We start from the raw sequence: 26,670 nt of genomic DNA, 5'->3' as shown, positions 1-26,670 counted from the left end.
AAGGTTGACGTGTAACTGTTGACTCCACCTTACCCTTTGACAACTATTTATACAACTAACTGTCTCTTCTTTTAGGTAAATCTCTGGAAAAACAACAATGTCTACACATAAGAACACCCAGACGGGCGTCTGTCTATCGGAATTCTACGTGCCAGAGCTCCATTTCCATTGTAAGTACCGCCAGAAATCCAAAAAGAAAAAAGAATTATGTATATATAAGAAAACCCCTACTCGGATTCTCTTTCTCTGGTCTCGTCTCGGTTGCCTGGCCGTGGCTCAGATATTGACTCGTCCCCCCTTTATTCTCGGATCAGAGTACAAAGAAAACATTTTCAAACAAACCAAAAAAAAACCACGCAATCTCAACTTCAAAGCACTGCTTGTCTTGAACGGCTATGTACTGCTTGTGATGCTCTGGCAACACGCACTGCTTCCACTAAAAGCTCTGCTAAGCAGTTGAAAGTACGCGTGTTTGGTTGGAGAATTGGATAGAAACTTGTTGGGGTATATTTTGAGTAGAATGTTTTCAATTTGCTGTCAAGTCTTGTCTATTTCTCACTGAAGTTTGTTGTTGTTTTTATTCAAAATTGATTGCTCTTCTCGTTATTAATCAGTAATATATTAGGTTTTAAGACCTTACTAAGAACTCTTTTCTGGGAAAATAGAAAGTTATTAAGTTAAGTTAGAAACTGTAACCTTAAAGCAAGTCTTTAAGATAAACCACGCTTTTATAAACCAAATCATGAGTAAAATTGGGTTTTTCTTTTGAAAGTCCTAAAATAATTTAGGATTAAGAAAATAACCAACTCACAGGCTTAAATTTTTGTTTTGTCTGCTAAAAAATATTCAGCCAAACCGAATATAAATATTCCATATAACAGTTTTCTGGCAAGCAGTCGAAAACCTGAACTGCTTGCCCATTTGAATCCTTGGCGACGGTTTCCTTTGCATCGTTTTGGAATCTTCGATTCACTTGCCAACCGGTTGCTGTGGCGAACACAACGGTCGCGGATTCCCGAATCTGCCTTACAAATTTGCTGTTTTCGAGTTTTGTGATTTGTTTTTTGTTTTTCTTCGTTTTTGGCGCATTTTTGTTCGGCAAATCGTTCGATCGTTTTCGGCAATTGAGGCGCCAAAAACGAGACGTGAACTTCGATCCAAAAAAAAAAAAAAAGAAACAGGCACCCCGCCGATAAGGTAAACAGAGAACATTAAATAACATTTAATTGCACGCGCTAATTCCTGTGGCTTTCGCGCTGTGCCCGAGAATATTGTTTATTTTACGTGCGACACATATTGCTCATACGCCATGGATTCCGGGATAACAAAAAAAAAAAAACATCCTGTCATGCCCGAAAATCTAACACAAACACACAAATGTGCCCACACAGTATCCTGTATTTATTTTGGTTTGACAAAAAACAAAAAAAAAACGCTCCCTAAAATGTCACTGCAAACGAAATGATTTATTCAGGAATCGCATAAATGTATGCTGGTTTTTTTTATGTCAAAGGCATTCCCGCTTGGGGATTTATCAATCTGGTCAGCCAATCCTTTTTCCTAGGCTCTAAAGCAGTCCCTTTTTCAATTTTACATTGCGCATACGCCGCGTAGGCTGCTGGCCATTCCGTTTGTTTGCTGATTTCATGCTGCGGTTTCTGATTCAATTAGCAATGCGCTGCAAAGCATCCTTGCGGCACACACACACACATATATATAGTACATAAACGTTAGGATATGGGTATTTGTTACTGACTGCTGGTCTGGCTTAAGGCTAAGACCCAATACAAATTCCCGCAATGACGGGGCGATTGTTGTGAGGGAAGACAAGAAAACAATTGCAATATAGCTGGCTGTCTGCTGCCCCCAATGTGTGCAATAAGTTATGCACGAAGCGCTGCCAGCTGATTTATGTGCTGCCATTGCTGCCGGGAACTTCGATGGTTTCCAAGTTCCATTTTCATTTTCATTTTCATTTCCATTTCAATTTCCCATCTAGCCCATACGAGTCTCAAGACATCTTTGCCGCTCGCTTTCCGGCGACAGACAGACATTAGTCTGGGCTAAGTAGTTCCCGAATGTGTGGTGTTAACGTGTTTTAGTTGACAAGATTTTGGGTTTTGAAATTCATATTTCTGTACTCTAATTTCTATTAAGAAACCTCCGTTTTTTCCACTACTTCTTCCCTTAAACTTTTACCAACTCACATCTTTCATCTCAGCAATTGGTTTTTAATTTTCGCCAGGGACTTATGAAATCCTTTGGTACTTTCAGCTTACACCCATTTAATTTCTCACCTCAGTTGTTTGTTTTCCTTTTTTTTATTTATTTAAATTTTCTCCACTTTGAGGGATCGCCGCTGTTGGGCTGGAGGAATACCTACAGCTGCTAAACGAGGTCTCATTAGTTGGTGGCCATGTTTACATGGCTCACACCAACTCACGCAAACATTTGTGGTGTCTGGGGGCGAAGAAGGGGGTCAAAGGGCATTAAATGACGCGGGATAAATGATAGGCGGTTGTGGTAAGGGGGCAGGGGTAGACACTTGTGTACATGACAGGCTGCCTGCCTAGCTGACTGGCTGACTAGGTGACTGGCTGACAAGCCAGGGCAAAAGGAGTCGCGTTCAACCGCAAATACATTGATGACAGGTTCTTCATTAAGGGCCTAACAAGTGTCGACATGGCCGGCCACGAAAATTCTAACTGATGTTTCACTTAACTAATGTTTTACACCGCAATGGACAGGCCAATTAAAATTGGGAGTTGTCTTTGAATATTTTCTGGAAATTCCAATAGTTTATTGTGATATTTTATAGGGAAAATAAGTCTTGTAATGGAAAACTGGAATTTTCCTTAAAACTCTTGTCTTTCTCCTCTTGAAGTTTCCATCCGATAGATGTTAGAATTTTCCTTAAAATTTTCTCATTCTCTTGTAGAACATTTTTGAAGTTTCCATCTGATAGATGTTGGAATAAATCTTAGTTTTTGACAGAATGTTTTTGTTTTTTTCCCTTCTTTAAAATTCTGCCAAACAAATCGCAAGAAAGTTTCCCTTTTTAAAGGTGTTTTCATGGCTTGTTTTCTTAGATGAACATTAAAAATCTCACAGAACTGCCTTTTCCTTTAATTCTGCTTTCTTACCTAAGCCAATCTCTAACCATTTCTAATAATATAATTTAAATAAAAAAACTCTCTCTCTTAGTGGCAAAAGAAATGAAAAACACACAAGGATTTCCTCTTTGGTTTTCCACAATTCCACTTTTGGCTGTCATTCGATAAGCCTGCAAATAAGTTATGCCCGATTTTGGCCAAGAAGGACCCATAGTTTGCATATGCTTTTGTTCGGCTCTGGCTTATTTTGGATAGTACACCCCTATGGCTGCTCACCCCTATGGTATACGACCACCCCTATGGCCTCTATACATTTTCCGGGCATATTTTTCCTCCACTCTTAAAGCTGACCCCACTGGACTGAGCGTAAAAGGCTCGTCTAATGAGCCGGCGACTGTCTGTCTTTTCTATGTCTGTTGGCCGCAAGGAACATTGGAGGGGGGGGGAGGGAAATGGGATCTCAAATGTCGCCATTTGCTTGTGTTTTTCGGCACTTTTACAACATAATTTCTTCTGGGGGTGGTGCTGGTTGTTGGTAGGCTGACCGAGGCACTTGGATCTTGGTTTATGATTCCAAATTGAAGTTACTTGCGCGGTGTGGCACTACACTACATTCTGTTAAGCATTTTATTGCAGCCGACTTCTGGGCGAATATTAAATTTTTATATTGCCTCCGGAATGGCAGACAACTGAAGGCAGGAAAAAAAAAAAACAAAACAAAAAAAAAATACACACAAAAAACAACAACAACAGAAGCAGGAAAAAGAAAATGGCACAAAAAACTGGCATGGAAATTGGATTCCATTTTCATTGCCACTGCCACAGTGTCTTTTTTTCTGCTGTTGCTGGCCAGCACTGCGTTTCTATTGGGTGTTTTTTTTTTTATGTTTTTTTTTTTGGGTTTTTCCCAGTTTTCTTGCTTACAAATTAAATGTACCAAATTTCGTAATTGAGCGCTTTATGTATTTTTAATTTATTTTCCTTGCGACGCTCCCTGAGCTGTCAGTTGCGCTTTTGATTAATTTTGCAAACAAACATATTCAATGGTGGTGGAGGAGACTCTTCTCTTTCTCTCTCTCTGTTTTTTGTCCATTAGCCTTGGACATTTGAATAATTTAATACGGCGTGGCATCAGCATTGCAGCAGCCGCAATATCACTGGCCTGACCCGGCCTGACCAGGCCATTAATAACCAATATTCGCTGAGCTGAATAAACAAATGTTTGGCCATCGGCTAATGTCACCGAAGGTATATAAATATATTAAAATAATACCTGTCTAAAGGTGATGTGATAGTTAATGGCAGTTAATAAAGTGGGTTATTTGAGGTCATTAAAAAATTTGTAAAAAAAAATAGGGTTGGCGTTGGGTGTTGGCAAGGATTTTGTTCTATGAAATGGATGGGTTTAATTTTCGAGAATTTTTATATCATAACGAAGTTGTCTTTACATAGGTATATGCATATGAAACTGTGTTTTACTTTATCTGCCGACCTTTAACCCAACCTTTTCCCATGGCTTTGAGGCGACTTTCAACGGTGCTCTGGTTTGGCCATCGTCCTGATCAAGCAACGCCTTCAATTCAGTGTCCTGAAACTTGTTTGGTGGTTTACCACGCTCTTCTCAACTTCAAATTCAAAGCTTCGGAAGATCTTAAACCAGGCTTGGCAACTTCTAATGCTAAGGGCATGCACACCGTCAGCTTCCACAAGCATTTTTTTGGGCTTCCACGGCAGTTTTTAAAAGAAGTTTTTAAAAGAAAGCAGAAATCGTAATGGTTTGTGGTTATAAAACTCGACATTTTCATTATTAGAAAAAAATATTGCTAAGAAAAATTTTACGAAAAATTTATCGATAACTATTATTACCGATAATTAATAATAAAGTAAAACGCAGTTTCATATGCATCAAACTGGAATAATGAATTTAAATATGATATTTATAAGAAAAAAAAATATATTATTTAATTTTTAATACTAAATAGGCTTTAAGGAGTTAATTCTGAAAGGTTTTACAGGAACTGGAGGGTAAAGTAGGAAGATATTTAGGGATTTAACTTTTAGTTTAAATTAATAACAAAAATTGATACCCCAACAGCTTCTCACTACCCTGTTTTGATTTCCCTTAAACTTAAATATTAGGTTGTCAAAAAAGTCTTGCGGCATAAAATTGGTTACAATAATGCGTTCCCAACGAGATGCCAACTTCATAATGCCAACCTCTCATAGAAGCTCGCTTCCCTATTGGCAAAAAACTCGGAGCGTGGCGCATCTTCGACCACCTCTACACCAGAACGAAAACGTTGATCCCATCGTTGTGCTGTGGAAATGGAAACTGTATCGGGTCCATAAACTGCACAAATTTTATTGGCGGCTTGAGATGCATTTTTGCCTTTATCGTAGTAGTACTGTAAAATATGCCCTATTTTCTCTTTATTTTGCTCCATGATTTCGACGCTATAACTCAAGAACGACTTAAAAGAAAAGACAATCAATCAAACGCGTGTTAGCGCGTGAAATGCTTTCCAAAAAGGTATAGTACGACCTGATGCGACGAATAAAACAAGAACTACGCGCTTTCAGCCCCAACTAGCGAAAATACCGCAAGACTTTTTTTACAACCTAATATTAAAAATAAAAGTAAATTTCCAATTTTAAAGCCACAAAAAAAAACTACAAACAGCCTTGCCTTTTTGTTACCTAAAATTTCCCCTTAATTTTCCAACACCCCAAACCCCAAACCCCACATCTCCCCACAAAAAGTTATTTAAAAAGCAAACAGCTCATTGGTATTATTAATGCTTCATTTATCTTTTCCTCATTTTCCATTTTGCTTGTATTTTAAGCTAGGCGAATGCCCAAACGAAAACTTGAAATTAATCAAAATTGAGTGACGGATGTCTTTCTGTCGACAGAAATAAATTTAATAAAAATTAAATCGACTCTAGAGATACCCTATAAAAAGAGAGTATAAATTCCCAATTAATTAAATGGCTTGATCCTTCCTTTGTGTAAAAACCAAAAGTTGTATATAAAAAAAAAGTAAATAATAGCAATTATTAAAACCTCTGATTAAGGCAGCTTAATTCCCATTAATCGTCGTCAGGTGGCTAATTAATGGAAATCTATGAATATTGGATTGGCTAGCTGTCAGTTAAGTGGAAAAGTTCTTTCCCCTGATTCCTCCGGGCCAATAAATTTTGAGCAGGGAAAAAAAATGTTTATTCTGATGGAATTCGCATTTTAGCCTCTGCACTCCCCCAACCAAATCAAATAATAATATCACCCCTCCCCCTATATATATATATCTCATTCGATATTCTCGATTTCTGCTGCCTTTTAGCTTCCGGCAAAGACCTTTTAGCCTCCGATATTTTGGCCAAGTTCAGGTACGGCAATTAAATCCAATAAAAATAATCAACACACATTGTTCTCATCTCGCCAGCGTTAAGTGCGATCTGATTTTCGTTTGAATTATAAACAAGCAGGCTTGTATATATATAGAAAAAGATATATTGGGTTGGGTTGGGTTGGGGGAGGGTGGAATGGGTAATGTTATAAGCCGATTTCACGGCCATAAATATCAATTCGAGCACACAGGGCGAGAGCGGCCAGAAAAAATATTTCTAAAAAAAAACAGCAAAAAGATGAAAATCAAAAGGAACGGTATTTGATTTATGCGGCGAAAGAGGCGTGGCATTACGGCATCTAAATAAAATATTTGCCCGCGACTAAGCCACCACAAATCTTGTCCCGCTTCAAATTTATTAAAAAAAAAAAGAAAGGAAGAGAGAAGCGGAAGAGAGTGAAAGCTTTCTGATTTATTGAACTGCCGCGACTGGCAGATACTTTTTACTACACTTTTTATTTGCCACAACAATAATCTTTGACTTTTGATTGATTTTGTTTTGAAAATTGCTTTGTTTTCTGGGTTTTAGTTTAGTTTTTAGTTGGAGTTTAAGAGCTTAGGGATTGAGGTTTTAAATTAATTCATAAATGAGAATATTTTTTGGCAATATTTTTCTAACAAAGATGGCAAGTGTCTTACTTTTACTGAAACAAATTTGTATTTTAAAATATTTAAGAGTTGATTTTATATAAAGAAGAAGTTTAACATCTTTAATAATTTATTTATAAATTAAATTTACGATATAAATATAACAAAGATGGCAAATATTTTATTTTTACTTAAGAAAATTCGAGTTTTAAAATATTTTAAATTAAATTTTATATTAAGAACAACTTAAACATCTTTAATAATTGATTTATAAATTAAAAGAAAACAATTTACGAGTAAAGTTAAATAAAAATATAATAAAAAAGAAGCCTAACTTCTTAAATATTAAAAAATTAAGAAAAAAAACCTTTAAAATTCCATATTTTTCTTAACCCATTAGCCATATAATAACCCACTTAAATACCTTTTAATGTTAAAATACCAAATCTAAGCAGTTTTCTTACTAATAAATTCCCTTAATACATGATTCATCCAATACCCTTGATCCCCTTGCTGAAACACATTATCGATGGACCCACCAATAGCCTGGCCGTATTTAAATCCGCTTAAGTATGGCCGATCCGTACCAGCTCCTTCAATTTAATCTCCTTCCTTGAAGCTTTTCCTTATTTTTTTTTGCTCTCAAAGTTTTTCCCACGAATAGGGGAGGGGGGGACTAGGGCAGGGGCGCTGTGCAAATTTTGATTTATGCGAGCTGCCAGAGAATGTCAATAATTGGCTTAGGATGCTTAGGAGATAGAGGACTGCTTGCCTGCCATCTGCTAACTTGGCTATCAAAAGTTGCAGCACGCTCAGAGGGGCGAGTTTTACGGGCAGCTGTCTTTCAAGTTTCATTTCAGCGTTTTACATTTTTGCCTGGCGCCAGTTTCTACAACAAAAAAAAAAAAAAAGACAAAAAATGAAAGAAAGAGTTCATTGAATTGTGTCGAATCTTTTTTGCCAGTCCAGCACTTTTCGCACTCTCTAGTCGCGGCGGTGGAAAAACTTTTAATGAGCAAAGCAAAGCGAATGAAAAACACAAGTTACTGGGTGTTGTAGGGGGGAAGCTAGCTGCTGGCTGACTCAAATCAAATAAATGAAAATTTTACAAATTATTTTACACGAAATATGCACAAGTTGGGAAATGTTTTACCCAGATGTGGGTAGAGGAGACGGGGGGTAGAAATTATCATACCAACAAGACGCCAGCTTTAAAATGATTTATGCTGCCAGAATGATAAATCCAGAGGTTTATCTTTTAAGCTGAGAAACACCTGTAAATATAGTGCTGAACTAAAGAGATGAAACTAAGAAAGGGTTATCTAGGCTTTAGCTGATAAATTATCAGTCAGTTTTTAATCTGTTAATTAATCTTTAGCCTTTTTTTATGTTATTTTTGATCTTGGTGTGAGTTAGATTAAAATTGTTTTAAGGCAAAGCTTAAGTAGGGAAAAGGTAAATTCATTTATTTTCCTTATTTATTTTTATATTTTAAAGTTAGTTTGTTTTACTTACTTACCTAAAAGGTAAGGTCACTTCATTGGTTAATTTATTTCACTTTCTTACTTAAAAGAAAAAATCTCTTTCTTTTCTTTCTCCAAAATAACTAAAAATATTTCCAAGAAAATTATAACAAAAAATCTACTTTTCTTGCTTAACTTTCTCTTTGCCACCATTTAACTAATAAAATTAAACCCCTTTTAACCTTATCTTTCATCTTCTTACTTAACAAAAAAACAAACCAAAAATATAAGAAAGTATTGCCAAGCCAACTTGATGCCCGAAAATTAAATGTTTATCATTTAATTAAACAGATTTACCCATTAAACTTTTGCCCTCACCCAAAGGCAGTAAAAAAAATAAAAAAAAAAATAAAAACAAATACTGTCAACCCAGAAAAAAAAAGAAGAAAAACGAACGTTAGCTCGTGGGCACGAAAAATCTGAGCCAAGTTAAGACAATTTGAATATAAATGGCTATTTTAGGCGGTCGGCGGGGTTGTCCTTGTTGTTTGGTATGCCAAGTGCTGCCTGGGGCATTTGTTAATTTCCGTTTCCGTTTTTCCCTCTACAAGTAGGCGAGAAAATCCCTTCTACAACCTAAACCCATTGTGGCCCATTGTTTCGACCCTTCCGCCAACGATTTCCGACCCGGTTTTAATGCCGTTTTATTGTGAAAAGATAAGGGCGAGCACAAAAGCGGAAAACTGCTTAAAAAAATCTATTAAGCCGCAGCGAAAATTATGCAGCGAACAGTAAACAGCAAACGGCAAACAATGCCAAACACCTGTTCGCTTGTGTGTGGCGAAAGAGGCGCTGATAAGTGCCGCCCACATCGCCCACAGCCAAACAGCGTTCAACAGCACATAGAATAGAGATATATATAAGCCATAAAGTAAAAAATATTGGCAACGTTTCTTTTTTGGTGAAAAGATTAAGCATAAACTAATTTTTTATAATGCCATATCTTAGATTTTATGGGTAAATAACAGATATATCATAAGAAAAGTATGAGGCACTGGGAAAAATAGGGTTTTCTTTTTTAAAATTAGTTGGAATCTGTTTTGACATTTTTGTAGAATTTATTTTACTTTGATTTTAAGCATCAGTTTTAAGTTTTCAAGTTGAAAACTCTACAAATTTATGTGATTTTAACTATTAAAGTTTGAAAAATATATTTTAATCTAAAACTTTAAATAAAATTCTTTAATTTCCCTTTGATGACCCTCGAAAATCTGTAAAATAATCAAACTTTTTCCCAGTGCCTACCAAAAAACAAAAGCCATATGCTATCTACTCGAATTTGTTTATGTTCTTTACTTTTTTTCTACTTTATTTTTGGCTAATTTGAAACATTCTACATATTGCTGTTGTGAGAATTAAGATTTTGCTTTGATTTTGATATTTAAGTGGTTGTTGTTAGGGGTTGTTGTTGTTTTAGATATTTTACTTAGGCTGTGTCGATCGATTCATTTAGCTTTCAGAGGCTCTAGAGTGGGGGTGGTGAAAGTAGGAATTAGACAGTTTACAGATCTGTTAGGTTCTTTAGGTGGTTGCAACTAAGGAGCCTAAGGAGCTTTAGTGGTTGTTGCTGCAGTGGTTGTCGTAGCTGCTGTGGTGGTAGTTGCTGCTGTGGTTGTCGTAGCTGCAGTTGTGGTTGTTGCCGCTTTCGTCGTTGCTGCATTAGTTGTCGTTGCTGCCTTAGTGGTTGCTGCTGTGGTAGTTGTTGCCGCCTTCGTTGTTGCTGCCTTAGTGGTTGTTGCTGCTGTGGTAGTTGTTGCTGCCTTAGTGGTTGCTGCTTTGGTAGTTGTTGCCGCCTTAGTGGTTGCCGCTGTGGTAGTTGTTGCCGCCTTTGTGGTTGCTGCTGTAGTAGTTGTTGCCGCCTTAGTGGTTGCCGCAGTAGTCGTAGCCGCCGTTGTCGTAGCTGCCTTTGTCGTAGCCGCCGTTGTCGTAGCTGCCTTTGTCGTAGCCGCAGTAGTCGTAGCCGCCGTAGTCGTAGCCACTGTGGTTGTAGGGTACTTGGTTGGATAACCAGGATATCTATTAGCCTTTGTAGTAGCTTTCGTGGCCGACGATGTAGTTGATCCGGTAGATGGCGCCTTGGTAGTGCCAGCATAACTATAAACAGCAGCATAGGCGGGCACAGCCTTGGAGTAAACGGGATAGGAAGAGGGTGGAGAGGGATACTTAGCTGGAGACGGAGGGGCATAAGAAGCAGGAGCAGGAGCAGCAGGATAAGAAACGGAGTAAGAAGGAGAAGCAACAGGATAAGGACCAGGAGCCTCGGCCACAGCCTTGGCGCCATAGGGACCACTGGCAGCGGCATAGGCATAGGAATTCTGACCCGAAGATGAGGAGTACTGAGGTGGAGCATAGTTCTGAACTGGTGAACTCTTGGGGTAGTACGACTGGGCAGGAGGAGCGGGAGCATAAGATTGGCCAGGATACGAGGGGGGGCAGTACTTCAGATCCGTTTGGATGAGTTCTGGGAAATCAAGAAAGATTCTATAAATATAAGAAGGAAACTAGAAAGAATGGCAGGACTTACCCTTCTTGCCGGCGAACAAAAGCTTCAGGTTCTGCGAGTCCAGGCGGCACTTGCTCGAGAATGGATGGTATTGGTAGCCATCGGTGGAGCAGACAGGATAACCACCCGGTGGGCAGACGGCATCGTAGTTCACATCAGCAAAAATGTAGTCCAGCTCAGAGCCCGAATAATCGCTATACCAATCGTAGTCACCCTTAACCCCAACCAAGGCCAGGACAAAGGCGGCCAGGAGTAGGTAGGAGGAGGAGTTGGTTTTAGATTGAGACCTTGAGTGGAACATGTTGCCGATGGAACTGATGTCTCTGACCATGGAGATTCCCGCTTTTATGGATGGTGACTTGACCCACTGACTCGACCGAGCAAGAGAAATGGGGGGTCTAGAACGTGCAGGTGATTGTGGTCTTTACATCACTCTTAGCTGTGTTTTCTTTTTTTTATTATTATTATATATTTATTTTTTTTTTGTTTTAAACCCCGTTTCTCCGGGTTTTATCGACCCGGAACGTGCGACGGCCAAAGAGCGGTGACATTATGCCATAGTAATACTACGGCATTACCTAACAAAAAAAACGTTGTCTTTTCCCCGACGCTGTTTAAAGTCTTTGACTACCACACTTTAGTTTACTCTCAGCTGTGGCGCCAGATTGTGATTTCTTAACTGAGCTGGGTTAGCCCTGATTAAAGTTGATAGAAGTCAACGACAGATTTCCAATGCACTTCTGTCTGTGTTTTCCCTTAAAGCCATTACCCATTTCGTGGTCAATAAACTCTTCAAATATAATTAATTGCCCAAACATTTACAACCTTGAAATGCAAACCAATTCTTGAGCCATAAATAATGTTAACAAGCCGCAGCTGACTTTAATTTTAAAACAATAAACTAATTGCAGTTAAGCCAGCCAAGTAGCCAAGAAATAATTTGCCATAAACAAACAATTATAAAGTGTAAGCCAAGTGGGAAGCCAGCCTTGTGGTAAACTTTCACAAGCCAAGCCATTTTCCTGCATGCATAAAGGGAAAGTGTAAAAAGATTCGCCAGCGCACATGTTTTTCTTTTTTCACTGGACAGAAAATTATATTGCCAAAGCAGTTTCCCCCTCTCAGGGGAAAATTCAGTTTCATGAGTATTAGTTTTTGGTGTGTAAAATCCAGGAATTTTCACACTACTACTGCTGGGCTAATTGCAGAATACATTTTATATGCACACATTTTCCTGTACATTTTGTTTAGGAATTTTTTATCAATTCTAAGTCGATGCCAATTTTAGTCCTGTGTTGGCTGTGTTAGCTGTGTTAGAAGAACGTCCGGAGAAGGGCATCAAATATTTATACCCGCTCGCTCTCGCTATGCAAGGACATCAGAAATTCAGGAATAAATTTTATGGCAGTTTGAGGCGAAAGTTTACATCGAATCGAGAATTGAAGTGAAGTGAAACGAAATATTCATTTAATTTCAATCTTTAAGCTTACTAAAGGGGACAGTAAAAAAGTTCGTAAATGCAATCGTCGCATCCAATGACTCTTGGAAGTGAAACCAAACATCAGTTTCTTTGTAGTCGAGGTGGGGTTTTATTTTTAAACAGATCCCAAAACTATATCTTTGCTGTTAAGTATTTTGTTTATTTATACTTATTTTTCCTTAAATTTAATAGAATTTAATATTGTTATACTAAGTTTCTTAAACCTTTTCAAATATCCTCTTAAAATCCTTAAAAAGACAAAACCTTAACCCTTTGTTTATACAAAAAGAACGTGACCATTTGGGTTAAATAAATTCAGCTCAACTAAAGACCAAATCTTTAGCAATTTGTGGGTCCCAGCTGTGTGGACCACGCCCACTTATGGGACAAAACTGTTATATACGCCCACAATAAGCTATTTACTTGGAATACAAAGCATGCAAGCAGTGCACCAAAAAACAACTTGTTGCTAGCAAGCAGTGTCTAGGCAAGCATCAGGTTGTGAGCAGTGGGAGAAAATAGTTATTAATAGTTTGACTTTATTTTGGGTATTTAATAATATTCTTAATGTTTATTAAAAAATCTAACTTAAATTAGAAGTTTTTAGTTCCTAAATACAGCCAAAAATGAATACCTTAACTTGTTTATAAAAGAAAAATATTCCATTTGACCATCAAAAGTTTTCCAGTATTCTTAATGGCTCTATAAATTATGAGAATCTAAAAGAACGATACCCGAGATCCATTCTTCTTAGCATACATTTTGAAGAAAGAAAAGTTTATCTTCACCCCATATGATTTGTCTGCAATTTACTTTTAAAAATAAACAAATTAATTATACTTTAAATTAACAAACATAAAACAAATGTAGTACAAAAATCAGAAGTGGCTGAACAATGCTTTCAAATCAACACCTTTGCCAATAGAATTCCATTTCTAAAATAATATTAAACTTCTTAAAACTGAAAGCAAATATTTATATTTTTTGCCCAGTGGCAGTTTGGATTTTCCCCTAAATTATTTGTTTATTTACCTTCTTAATGTTTTCTTAAGCATTTAAATGCTGAAAATTTTCTAACAACTGGCCAATGGATATTTTCCCCAGTGTGCTGCGGTTGAATGGGCGCGAAAATGGGTGGAAAATGTGGGGGGCTTGGCCAGCAGCCTCGGCACAGACGCTTTACGCCGTATGTCGTACCATTTCCCAACAGAACGCAGAACCGAGCAGTGCGAAAATTATAGTACAGCGGCATATTTTCCAAGCCACAGCGATAACAAAAAAGCGCACTCTAGTTTTCTGTTTTTTTTTTCAGTGTTTTGTGAATGTTTTGTGGTGTCTTTTTGTTGTACGTGATGAAAGGCAAACTGAAACACAATCAATTGTTTATATTTTCTATGAATGGCAGTGGCAAACGATGAATATGAATAAATTATAGGCAGTCAGTGTGTGTGTGTGTGTGAAAATAATCAAAAACTGGCAATAATTATGTGAAAATATTTCCAAAAAAAAAACAGAAAACATAATCACAAAAGCAAATATTTAGCATAATTAGCAGTAGACTTAATTTTCGCTAGTTTAATTAGGTAAACGAATCGAATTAAATATTTGCGTAGAAATCAAATAATTTGATTTTTGGCGCGCTTGGGGGGGAGGAAAACCAAATTTTGTGGTTTGGTTTATGGGAAAAGTTTTTCCAAACAAGAGAAGGAAAAAAGAAAAAGAAGAAACTGAAACACAGTGATTGGGCTAAGCTGAGCGAGAACAGGAAATAAGGAAATGAGTGCAATAATACGCAAGGTTGGCAACTTTTATGCCCCAGTAGATCCTTGCCAGGGCATAACCACAGGATATACGTGATACCATTCCCTTAGCGTGGGTGTAATTGCATTTGGTGACTACGACAGGCTTCACAGTGGATGAAGTAATTTGTTATTATAATTGATCCGGCAAGAATGGCCGAATAATATGCTGGTATTATTACACATGTGTGTGTGTGTGTGGGTGTGCGAGTGTATGGCATTTCCGTTTCCGGTCTGCAGAATGATGGAGGCTTCGCCTGGCATCATTAACCGCATTGACGGCTTTTCTCCTCCGCCTCTCTCTCTCTCTATTAATATCATTTATTTGTTTCTTTCTTCTTTTTTTTCTGGCCTGCTAGACAAAACAATTCATCATCAATATTCAGCATGTGTACATATAATTACTGACACTGCTTGTTGTTGTTTTTGCCTTGCTACCACCTCCCCAACCCTTATTGATTGGCCATTTTTTTTGGGGGGGTATCTCTCTATGCAGCAGGAGGTCCTTTTGGCTCAAGAACATGCTCTCCCCCTACCCTTGCCCTCTTATTGTTGACAATAAATTTCAATTTTCTTGCATAATTTATGCAAGCAAACGTTTTCCAATTATTTGTGTTTTATGGCTACTTCAAAATGAGTTGCCACCACCCGCCACCCCTTCCGCCTGTCCTTTCTTAAGGCTTTCTTCATCTTCTTCTTCATGTTCTTCTTCTTGTTCTTTCATCAAGTATCAAGTATCAACAAAACTATGCTAAACAAAACAATTTGCCGGAAAAATGTTGCAGATGCTGGCGAATTTCTTGAAGGGCTTCTTTGTAGGGGAAACTTTGCTATTTTCCGGTATCTTGATTTCTGCTTTTTTTGCTGGAGATTTTTTGGCAAACTCATGGAGTCGTAAAACAAAGACAGAGGGGAGAAAATGCATTTTCTTGTTTTTTTTTTATGACCAAACCCAGCTGTTTATTTGCTTTTAGCAAAGTTTTATTAGAACCGAGAAATGATAATGATTTTAAAGAGTTTGCAATGGGAAATCATTTTCGTTTTTAAGAAAATTAAATTAAAGCTTAAAACATATTTTGTAGATTTATGTACAAAATGCTAACTAATTTCTTAAGACTTTACATAATCCCACTAATATAATCCTTTGTAAGCATAATTACGGGGTTACTATGCCACATTATAGCCATGTCATGCACTGTACTTAACATCTTCTGTGATAAAACAATCATGTTATCAGTTTTAATCTCATAACTACGGCCTTAGAACTATGTAACTATAAAAACATAAACCTAGTTAAGCACTATTACAGCTAGCCATGGCACTTAATACTTATGTCAGGCACTGTACTTAATAGATTTTGTCACAGATTAGCATGACAATGGAAAACCTGAAGAGTTTTCTATGTCATTTCAATTATAAGAATATTCTTCCTTTGGAAAACGATGATAAAGCAAGAATATTGCAATGAATTACATTGAAGGGAAGGAGATAGGAAGGAGGTGGTAAGGAGGAGAGGGGAAGAAAACGCAGGTCATTGAGACAGTAAATGCAATTAATGCTCATTAGTGCTTTAGTATAGAAGAAGAAAGAGGGTCTGGCTGGCTGGCATTTAGAATTGATCGCCAACAAAGGCCTTACAACGTCCTGCTGCTGCTGCTGCCTGTCTTGGCCTTACCTCCGACTAATTGCCTGGCCAAGACACTTGCAAAAATAAATAAATAAATAACATGCAAGAATGTTTTAGAACAGCGCCCATTTCCATGATGGAAACCCTGTCACCGTCTTGTAATAAATTAATGCCGCAAATTAAAGTTTAGTCTGAGGAAAATCCTCTCTTACTGTTCTTGTGACGAAGCCCAGGCATATTCTGTGTGTGGAAACTCAATCAAGTGAAATGAGTTTTGATTAAAAATATAACCAAGTTAGGCAAGAACTTTCCAGCTCATCCCTTAGCAGCTTTCCTCTACAATATATATGTATATAGAAAGTCGCGTGTGTGTGTGTGTGTGTGCCCTGCTTGCAATTCGATCGATGTGGCATGCATTCCATTTGAGTTTTTGCCCCGCGGCATTTGCTTTGCTTTGTCTCTCCTTGTAACGACGAAATGCAATTAAGTTCCCCCAACCATGGTTGCTAAAACAAAAAAGTAAATAAAAACTCAGTGCCACACAAAGTTAAGCATCGTCATTAATTAGACAATAAACTGATTTACAGCATATGTAAGGGATGAGGTGAAAGATGACGGCACACGATGTTTAGTTCTCTACAATATTGACAGTGAATCCCAACAGCAAAAGGACCTTTAGTCCCTAGGAGGAGGAGGAGGGTACATATTCCATTTCCTTTGACATCATTTCCCCGCAGACGAAACCCATCCACGAATATCAAACCGGGACAGGCAACTCTTTGAAGCCTAACCAAATTAGAAATGCACACACGAATGGCCAGGCACAAGCGACTCGAATTCCCTTCGTTATCGCGAAGCACTGAGAGAAAATCCCGAAGATTCTGTGAAGATTCTTAGCTATAGCTTTCCCTTAGAGAGTTCCATTTGATATGATTTTTACAAATACTAAACTTTTTTCTTTTTTCCAGTGCATTAACCCATGACAAGAGTAACCCACATTGAAACGCCCACGATGGTGGGGACAACGGCTTCGGAATCAGAGTCGGAAAATGTGGAAATGGCATCGCAGGCCCAAACGCAGGATAATCTTCTCGTATTTTTAACGCATTTGTATGCCGAGTGCGTCCACCGATATCAGAATGTCACAAACGATACAGAGGACTCATCACTCTCGCTGGGAGCAGCAACAGGTGAGTGGCGGCCACCAGGCGGATACGTGATTTGCCACATGCCAATGTAAGAAAAGCAGAAAAAATCACGAAATTAAATTAAATTAAAGCCCATTTGATTCCTTTTGAATGGATTAAATTAATACTTGTTAAGATGAAAATGGAAATATAAGACTAGGAATGGAAATTTGTACTTAAAATGTTGGTTTAACCCAATGACTTTTGCATATTAGAACTTCATGACCTTAAATCTTAAAGTATACAAAATATAGAGAAGTTTAATCTTAAAAACTTATCTATCAAATATTCTTAAGCTATGTATCTGTTTTCCCTGAAATAAACCAATATTAAACCAACTTTTCCCACCGTTCACAGACTCCGAAAACGATTTAAAGGGGAACTTTAGCACGGTGCCGCGATATCTGGAGAATGCCGCACTGAACGAGGGCACCATTGACATGCGAAACGTGGACGAGAAGCTGGCAGAGCAGGAGGAGCTAATGGCCACCGTTTCCAGTGCCACAATGGCCACAAATCAGCGGGATAGGCGGCTCTTTTGCCCCCTGGACTTTGACGGATATCTCTGCTGGCCAAGGACACCGGCGGGCACTGTGCTAAGTCAATATTGTCCCGATTTCGTTGAAGGATTCAACAAGAAATTTCTGGCCCACAAGACGTGAGTTAAATCCCTAAAATCCCACAAAATATTAAGGCCTTCGGGGTAAAGGATAGGATTTCCATTCAGTGCATGATTTCTGTTGGTCAAATAAATTCAGAAATTTCGTAATATTCGTAATTTACTTCCTTATTTGGAATTTTTGCTTTAATGCCAGAGAATGCAGAAATATTTATGCATAAAAGTTGGATTTACGTTTATATCGATGAATAACCAACATAATGACTTGAATACTTCCAATATTATTTAAAATTTTGCAAAATTCCTTCAACAATTTACTAGCCAGCAGTTTCCTTAAGTGTTCCCCCCTCAATAACTTTGTATAGTTTATGTCTCCCCAATCGAGTTGCTAATGTTCCTTCTCACTACTTAACAAACACCAGCTGAGCTCTCAGTTGCATCTTGGTTGGGTGACTTTTGCTTTGTCAAGTGGTTTGTTAGCAGAAAAGAAGAAAACTCCTCACCCATCTGCACTTAGTCAGTAATAATTATCGTAAGCATTTCGCATTCATAGATGCCTGGAGAATGGCTCCTGGTTCCGTCATCCGGCGACCAATCAGACCTGGTCCAATTACACCAACTGTGTGGATCACGAAGACCTGGAGGTAAGTACTACTGTTCGGGTATGGGGCGGGGGAGTAGCATGGACATTAATCAAGAAAGTTGTCACTTGCAGTTTCGCAAGTTCATCAACGAACTGTACGTGAAGGGCTATGCCCTCTCCCTTCTGGCCCTGCTCATATCGATTATCATCTTCTTGGGCTTCAAGTAAGTAGTGTTTGTCATTGCAACCGACCGCATGGTTGGGGTCGCTAACTACCTACTACCTACTACCTACTGCTACTGCTACTGACGTGCGGATATCCTGTTGACAGATCCCTGCGCTGCACCCGCATTCGAATCCATGTGCACCTATTCGCCTCGCTGGCATGCACCTGTGTGGCCTGGATTTTATGGTACCGCTTGGTTGTGGAGCGACACGAAACCATAACCGAAAATCCGGTAAGATGCAGAGAGAGAAATTGTTAAGTTATAACAAAAATGTAACTCAGCAATGATAGTAGATGGAAATATTTAACATTTCTAGGGTTAAAAGAGAAGTTATACTTTAATTTAAACTCGAAAATTCTTTAAAATACTGTAAATATTAATGCATGGTCACACTTTTTTAACAATTTTCCAATGGTTATGTTAAAACTACACCAACGATACTCCAACAGAGCCTTTAAGCAAGTTTTTCTTCACTGTTAACCCAAAAAATGCTTCAACTAACTATATAAAACACCCCAACAACTACTAAACATCTATTCCCTAAAATAGATCTCAAATTCCTTAAGAATATCATATCATTTTCCTCTATGTAGACAATTGCCTAACTAACTTACTGTTACTTACAGCTCTGGTGCATTGGCCTGCACCTGGTGGTGCACTACTTCATGCTGGTCAACTATTTCTGGATGTTTTGCGAGGGCCTGCATCTGCACCTGGTGCTCGTTGTGGTAAGTCAACCGAAAGTTGCCCTCAAGTCATCGTTTTTCCTTTCTAACACATTGCCCCAATGCAAATCTCTGTAATTGCCGTGTAAGTCAGCATTCTTTATGAGGCAAGTTCTGTGCATGACAGATGTGATTTGCTGCAGCCCAGCCGTTGACGTGGCAATGGGTTTTTCTTTTCTTTTCCTTCCCTAAACCAATTTGTCTGAAAGCAAATTGCAACTTTGGCCAACTGCTGCTGCTGCTGCTGTTCTCTCTCTTAGTCAAGTTGAGATGTCAGTGGTGGCGTTGGGCAATCGCTTGCTGACTTTACTACCCACACTCAGCACCCATCTTTTTTCCATTCACCAGGTCTTTGTCAAGGATACGATTGTGATGCGCTGGTTTATAGTCATCAGCTGGTTCTCGCCGATTCCTATTGCAGCTGTGTATGGACTGGCCAGGCATTTCAGCAATCCGGACAATAAACAGTGAGTCAATGAAAAGGTTTCCAACATTGAAAGTTTTGGCATTACGATAAGTAGATGATGGTCGATTTTATGGTAGAACTTTTGATTTCTGCTCTGGCATTGGTAAATCAGAGAAAGTGTCATTGCTTTTACTAGGTATTCATTATTTTAAACTGGTTAGATAACCAGTTTATGTTATCACAAATGTTAGTTTGAAAACAGTTTCTTGCTTTTTATTTTGCTCATTTAAGGATTGTTTTTAGAGTTCATTCCTAGCATCGCTTGCATTGCCTAGACATGGTTTTTATTTTACTTCATTGTTAGGTTTATCGTATGTAGCTCCATTTTAACCCTAATATTATTTTAAAATAGCTTTATAAAACTCTAGCCAGATTCATTTGTTGCTTACTTTATCGTTTTGCAAAGTTTTCACCAACTTTTCACCAACATTACTCCAACATTACCACAAAAGTTATTTAGTTTCATACAAATGATACTTTGAGATAGTCTGAAACATTTTTAACTTTGTTTTTAAAACTTCTCCAACATTGCCATTCAAATACACCAACTTTTCCACAACACTTTTCCAACATTGGTCAAGAAATCTTAAATATCACTTTAACTTTTCACCAATCTTACTCCATAAATACTTAAAAATAAACTAAAAATGAAATCTATTCTAATGCAGCTGCTGGATAAATGACAGTCTCTACTTGTGGATGTTCTCGGTGCCCATAACCCTTTCCCTGCTGGCTAGTTTCAGTATGATATATGAAAGTTATCTTAAGTAATATAAGGTTATTAATCGAAATCTATATATTTGCCAGTTTTTCTGATCAATGTTCTGCGCGTAATCGTTAGGAAGTTACATCCCCAGTCCGCCCAACCAGCCCCGTTGGCCATTCGTAAGGCAGTTAGGGCTACCATCATTCTGGTACCACTCTTTGGTCTACAGCATTTTCTGCTACCCTATCGTCCGGATGCAGGAAGTCAGTTGGATCGATTTTATCAAATGCTATCAGTGGCTTTGGTCAGTCCACAGGGATTCGTAGTGTCGTTCTTGTTCTGTTTTGCCAATCATGATGTGACCTTTGCCATTCGAACGCTGCTTAATAAGTGGCTACCCAGCTTGGTGACCCCACCGCCGGCCGGGAGTAATACTGGACAGATGGCCACAACGACGCCCAGCCGGGAGTTGGGCGTTTAAGGTATACCGCTCGAGGGTCGATCGTAATGTTGACCGGATCGTCGAGCAAAGATTTTGAAAAACTTAAGGACTTAAGGATCATTAGCATTGCTTATTTTTCAAGTTTTGGATTTAGATTTTGAATAAGGATTTAGAATTGTTTGAAAAGGGCTTGCTAATCGATAATATTCCTTGCCATTTTATCGATTAGATAAGAGATTTCTAGTGCCAATGCATACATTTCAAGAATTCTAATGCTAAAATGCTGATTTATGCATTATTTTGTTTTGATTTAGGATAATGAAAATTTGCGACATAAAATATATTTTTAAGCCGCAGTTCTAAGATCAACATACAAGTTTCTTGACTTTAAAAACAAATTTCAATAATTACCATATAATAAATATTTTAAAAAATAAAGTGTAAGGTTTCATAAGTTTAAATAATTTCCGAAAAATGTTAAGAAAGTTCTCAAAACATTCAAAAATTTCGAACTTAAACATAAAATAGATCAAAGCTTGGATTAACCAAAAAAAAAATGTAATTACCATAAGAACATTAAAGCATTTAATGTTTATATAAGACATATATATTGCTATATATAGTATGGATATATAAATCTAGTTAAACCTGTGTAGAGATTTTCGGTTTCATACAGCAATCCCTGATGAAACTAAAAGAAAAACCACAACTTATGTCATATCCAAAAGAAAAGCGGGAATCAAAGGTCAAGAATTTATAAAAAACAAATACCCGAATGGTTTTAATGCAACAAAATTACTAAGTGTAATATTTTATGAAGCGATATATATAATATATTAAACATAACTATTATATATATAATACTATATATGTTCATATACGATTCCTGAGAGGAAGCACAAAATGCAGCATACGTACTCGTGTACCTAAAGATATATATATATTTTTTTTTAGCTATCTCATGAAAATATAAAGATATTTATTTATGAATTATGAAAGATATTTATATATATAAATATATAGATATATGTTGTAGATGTCCGATATTTATGATATATTTAATCAAATTAACCCAAGCACACACTTACGTAGTGAATAAATCAAGTTAAAAAACAGTCAAAGAGTTTTTTTTATCCTGGGAATAAAAACAAACTTAATTTTTTTTTTTTGTTAAATTTTCATTCAATTTTATTTCATTTTTTTTTTGTTGATTTTCTTTTTTATTTTTATTTATTTTGTATACCATTGCTTGCCGGCTTGTTTGTTGTTTTGGTTTTTAGTTTTTGTTTCGTTTGGATTTCGTTTTTTGTTTTTTATTTGTATTTTTTTGGTTTTTGTTTTTTTTTGGTTTTTTGTTTATGAAAGAGCAAAAGAGCGTAGAACAAAACTAATACATACAATAAAATACAAATATAATAATAATTTACATACATTCATATAATTTATATGTACGAGTATAGTAAAATTGATGTTTTCATCTTATCGCTTTTCTTTGGTTTTCCAATATAAGTTATATAATAATAATATGCATCTAAATTTGTGTCATTTTCCATTTACCTTCAGTGTGTTGTAGTGTTAGTGTAGTTCTTGTCTGTGTTGGTGTTAGTTAGCTATATTTATGGTAAATACATACAAATATGCGCCTATCCATTTAGATGTATTAGAAAGCTGCATAAATCTTAAGGTTTTTAAATCAGAAACAAGCTGAATTGAAGGTTTTCAAATATTAAATATTCAGAGAGTTAAAAATTTTGATTTAAAATTGTAAAATACAGCGAAATTCCTTTCAAATCTCCTTCAGATTTATACAGATCTCCAATATATATATATATATATATTACTTATATGTCTGCCATACATTAAGTTAGAGCATTTGTTTAGCTGTTTGTTTGTTGGGCGGTTTTTTGTTGGGATTCGTGGATTGTGTTTTGAGTTTTGGATGCTGCTTGGTGGTTGGTGGTTGGTGTAGAAATAAATGGAAATACTACTACTCAGGGGGGTTAGGGTAGGGCTCTACGACGAATACAATATCGAAATGTGTGAGAGAGTAAGTAAGTTAAGTAAGCATATTAAAAGTAAGTTAATACATGGCATGGGTATGCGGTATATGAATATAACTAATTGGATAAGTACGATCGCTGGGTATAATGCATACATAATAATTGGGTGCTGCCCTTGGATTTGCACGAGAAAGTATATATAAATATTTGTACGATACGCTATAGACAATAATAATTAGCATACACAATCGAATGGATAATTAATTAATTAAGTTTGAAGTTGAGTTGTGATTTGGTTTTTTTTTTTGGATTTTCTTTTTTTTGAATTTTCCTTTTTGATTTGTAATCTTGTTCTTGCACACGCACATATATATGGATATATGCTTTAGTTGGCTTACATACATATGTATATATATGCATAACGGTTATCGATTTGTTCTTATGCACAAAATTGATTTAAATATGCGTTTTTTTTTTGGTTTTTTTTTACTTATTTACTTAGTTTGGTTTGGGCGCGTTCCGTCTGACAAAGCGGCTACGTATGTTTTTTTTTCATCCTCCTTTTATTTTTGTTTTTTTTTTTGTATTTTTAAACTAATTTTCTTTGAATTTTGCAAATCATTCAACGTGTTTTTATTTTTTGGTTTTCTTTTTAAGTCTAAAAGCAATTTTCTAACTGCTTGTAAAAAGTCCCTCGACTGCTTGTGCTGCGCTGTACTGCATTCAGTGTACTGCTTGCACTGCTTACCGTGTTTATTGCCTCAGGCGACCATTAAATTTGTATTTTCTGGTTTTTTAACGCTTTTTTGGCTTTTGGTTTTCTTTTTGCATAATCTGTCGCACATTTTCTCGACGCTTACGGTCTAAATTGAAGTTTCTCATATTCGCTAATTTGCATGCAAATCTCGTCTTAACTTAGATTTTGGTATCGATGAAATCGCCTTACTTGTCTAGATTTTAGTGTATATCAATAAAAATGTTGGAAGTTGATTTTCGGGTGTAGCTTCACTTTCTTTCGCTTTGGGTAAGTTTTATACGATTTTCTATCATCAAATTCATTCATTTTCTTGGTGTTGCTCTGTTACGGTTTTCGATTCTGTTTATCGGGGCTATAATTTCATATTTTCGCTATCCTGGCCATATATATATATATAATATATAAACATATACATATATATATATATATATGTATTTTGTTGTAATTAATTTTTAAATGCATTTCATGCTTAGTTGATGATTTTCATTGTTGGGTTCAGTTTTAGTTTAGCTTTCCGCTGTTTTCTGTTTATTTTTCCCTTTTTTGTTTACTAAAATTAATATCGAAGAACCTTTTTTGCCAGCTGATCGGTGTGTGGATTTCTTTGTTTTTTTTTTTTTTTTGCATATTTCTGCGTGTTTCTTGTTTAAGTTTCTTCGGTTTTTATTTAGCTGACTTTAAACTAATATGCTTCGGTTAATATGGGTGTTTTTTTTTGGTTTCATTATGTTTTTTAATCGGGTAAATTGTAAGTGGCGGCGTAAGTGCCTCGAATGAATGTGACCGAGTGGCTGAGTTGCGATTTGTACAACTGCATTCCGTTCGCTTTCTTCTATTCTATATATATATATAAATAAATAAATGTATATATATATATACATAATAAAAGTCAGCATGGGCCAAAACAGCCAACTCGCGCCAACATCTCCATATTGCTTTTGTGAATGACACACGCGCACGCCTGTGCAGCAGCTGCATTGCGGCGGTTATTTTGCGGATATTATTTGATAACTTGATTGATTATTCCATATGCCATATTGAGTATTGAGTAGGTTAACTAGTCGCCGGGAAGTGGAAAACAAATCAGCCATAGAAGATGGGTCTTCTCACTCAGTCCCCAATGCTGAACTGCTTGCCAGTGCCATTTGGGCACAAATCTGTTACACTGCACTGCTTGGCGAGCAGTTCACTTTCGTGGACTTCCAGTCTTCTGCTGATTTCTTGTTTTTTTTTTAGGTATTTTTTTAATGTATTTCACATTTCATTTTGCTCATATTCCTTTTAATTTCGTGATTCCGTAGTGGTTTCTCTTGATTCTCTTATCCTTGTGGGTTTTCTTGTTTGTTTTTTTCTTTCTGTATATATATTGTTATACATACTTAATACAAATATATATATATATATATATGTATATATATATACTTTAATAAATTTTACTATAAATCTTTGTTTAAAAAATTTTACATCATTTATATTATATATTTAAAAATTTGGTGTTTTCAATTTGCATTCGCAACTTGCTCTCTTAGCTTGAGTTGTTTTTCTTTTCTTTTGTTTGTTTTTCCTTGGTTTTCTTTCCTAGTTTTTAAGTTTGTTTTCTTTTTTCTTGTATTTTTTATTATTTTGTAGTATTTTCTGTTTTTAGCGCCTCATGGCCGATTGCCATGTAGATGTGGCCTGACCCTTAAGCCCTAAAATACACCAAAAAAAAAGATCATTTGCTTCTTAAAAAAATGTTAATCTCATCTCTAATCCTTGTTGTCCATTAGTTAAACTACAGACACACACACACATATTGATTGCTGGTGGACTCTACTAAATGATCTTGAATTCAAAAACTAGAATATCGGATAAACAATATCTTTATAGAGATGCGCGTACATATATATAGTTTCGTGTTTGGTTAGATATTTATTTCGATATAGGCATAAAACTTAGTTAAAACTTAGTTATACTTTAGAGAGAGCATTGAAACTTAGTTTGTATTTCAGATATATCTTTGTATAAATGCGAGTGCTGTTGTTGTTGTTGTTCTTGTTGTTGTTTGTGTGTATTTTCTGGTATGTGTGTAGCGATTTGCACGGCTGAAGTTCCGATTTTTGCTGGCCATATTTCGATATATACTATATATCTACGATCCGATCCAATTATTCAATGATCACTTCAACTGTGAAAGCGTTTTGCCTGCAATATTGCCAATTTTCATTAGGTGGGTATAGATTAGAGCTGGCCAGCCATCGATAGTTAAGAGATAGTGTGATCGAAAAAATCGATCTCAAGTTATCGAAAGAGAAGATCTTTTGTTTTGGGGAAAAAATAAAAATGAAAAGAATATCTATCACCATAGTTGCCTTGGAGAGAGACTATAAATTTTGGATGGTAGTATCCATAAAACACTAACTCTTGATCTATCGATAACAGGCCAACTCTAGGTTTAGGTGTGTGTGTGTGTTTGGATATTTGAGGAAAAAAAGAAAACAAATTTTTGTGTTTTAGTTTTTTGTGTTTTTTTTTTCATATTTTTTTTCTTCTTTTTTTTGCATAGTTTTTGGAATAAGTCACACATTTATTTAATAATAAATATATATTTTTTATATTTTTAGTTGTAGTTATGTTTGTTTGTTTGTTTTTGTTTTTGTTTTTTTTTTTTTTGGTTTTGTTTTGTTTTGCTTGGTTTTCGCTTGGTTGCATTTCAATAAGTTATAATAATTATAAAAATGGAATAATAAGTAGGCGTAATAATATATAATTTAATATAATATAATAAGTTTTCTTGGTTTCCTTTTTTACTTTGGTTTGCACTTGACGAATACGAATACGAATCTTAGACGACATAAAAAAATGTTAATTAAATGGTAATCTGGTTACATATATAATATAATAATTATAATGGTTACGAGTGTGTGAGTGTTGTTGATT

The 26,670-nt window shown here is 36.3% G+C and overlaps 2 protein-coding genes across 8 annotated transcripts in view; one reads left to right on the top strand and one right to left on the bottom strand.

Annotated features, from left to right (window-relative positions):
• The window catches only part of LOC108103848 (calcitonin gene-related peptide type 1 receptor), a 58,423-nt gene that overhangs the window by 103 nt on the left and 31,650 nt on the right, over positions 1–26,670 (top strand). For 4 of the 7 annotated variants that reach the window (XR_001772260.2, XR_001772259.2, XR_001772256.2 and 1 more), the window contains exons 1-8: positions 1,167–1,197; positions 17,008–17,229; positions 17,584–17,884; positions 18,399–18,489; positions 18,561–18,652; positions 18,760–18,886; positions 19,282–19,383; positions 19,729–19,847. Coding sequence is in view for 3 of the 7 variants with exons in the window: in XM_017209546.1 (XP_017065035.1) it covers positions 17,019–17,229; positions 17,584–17,884; positions 18,399–18,489; positions 18,561–18,652; positions 18,760–18,886; positions 19,282–19,383; positions 19,729–19,847; positions 20,515–20,588; positions 20,654–21,033 (1,497 nt within the window). In the remaining 4 variants the exon portion in view is untranslated. Of the gene's footprint in view, positions 1–75; positions 171–1,166; positions 1,198–16,807; positions 17,230–17,583; positions 17,885–18,398; positions 18,490–18,560; positions 18,653–18,759; positions 18,887–19,281; positions 19,384–19,728; positions 19,848–20,514; positions 20,589–20,653; positions 21,429–26,670 lie in introns of those variants that run through there. The other 3 variants (XM_017209546.1, XM_017209545.1, XM_017209547.1) reach the window with 3 other exon arrangements.
• LOC108103849 (spore coat protein SP96) lies at positions 9,901–11,435 on the bottom strand. The gene is made up of 2 exons (XM_017209549.2): positions 11,155–11,435; positions 9,901–11,091 (listed from the first exon to the last, which is right to left on the bottom strand). The coding sequence occupies exons 1-2, from the start codon at positions 11,432–11,434 to the stop codon at positions 10,175–10,177; spliced, it is 1,197 nt and encodes a 398-aa protein (XP_017065038.1). The 5' UTR covers position 11,435; the 3' UTR covers positions 9,901–10,174.

The sequence above is a fragment of the Drosophila eugracilis genome, unplaced genomic scaffold (assembly GCF_018153835.1).
Source record: "Drosophila eugracilis isolate 14026-0451.02 unplaced genomic scaffold, ASM1815383v1 contig_408, whole genome shotgun sequence".
Taxonomy (NCBI): Eukaryota; Metazoa; Arthropoda; class Insecta; order Diptera; family Drosophilidae; genus Drosophila; species Drosophila eugracilis.
This window is presented reverse-complemented; position numbering and strand designations above follow the sequence as displayed.

Bases quoted from the DNA above. Each gene is read 5' to 3' on its own strand.
- LOC108103849 (XM_017209549.2), bottom strand. From the start codon at position 11,434: ATGTTCCACTCAAGGTCTCAATCTAAAACCAACTCCTCCTCCTACCTA. The intron at 11,092-11,154 runs GTAAGTCCTGCC...TTGATTTCCCAG, and splicing joins TTTGTTCGCCGGCAAGAAGG to AACTCATCCAAACGGATCTG.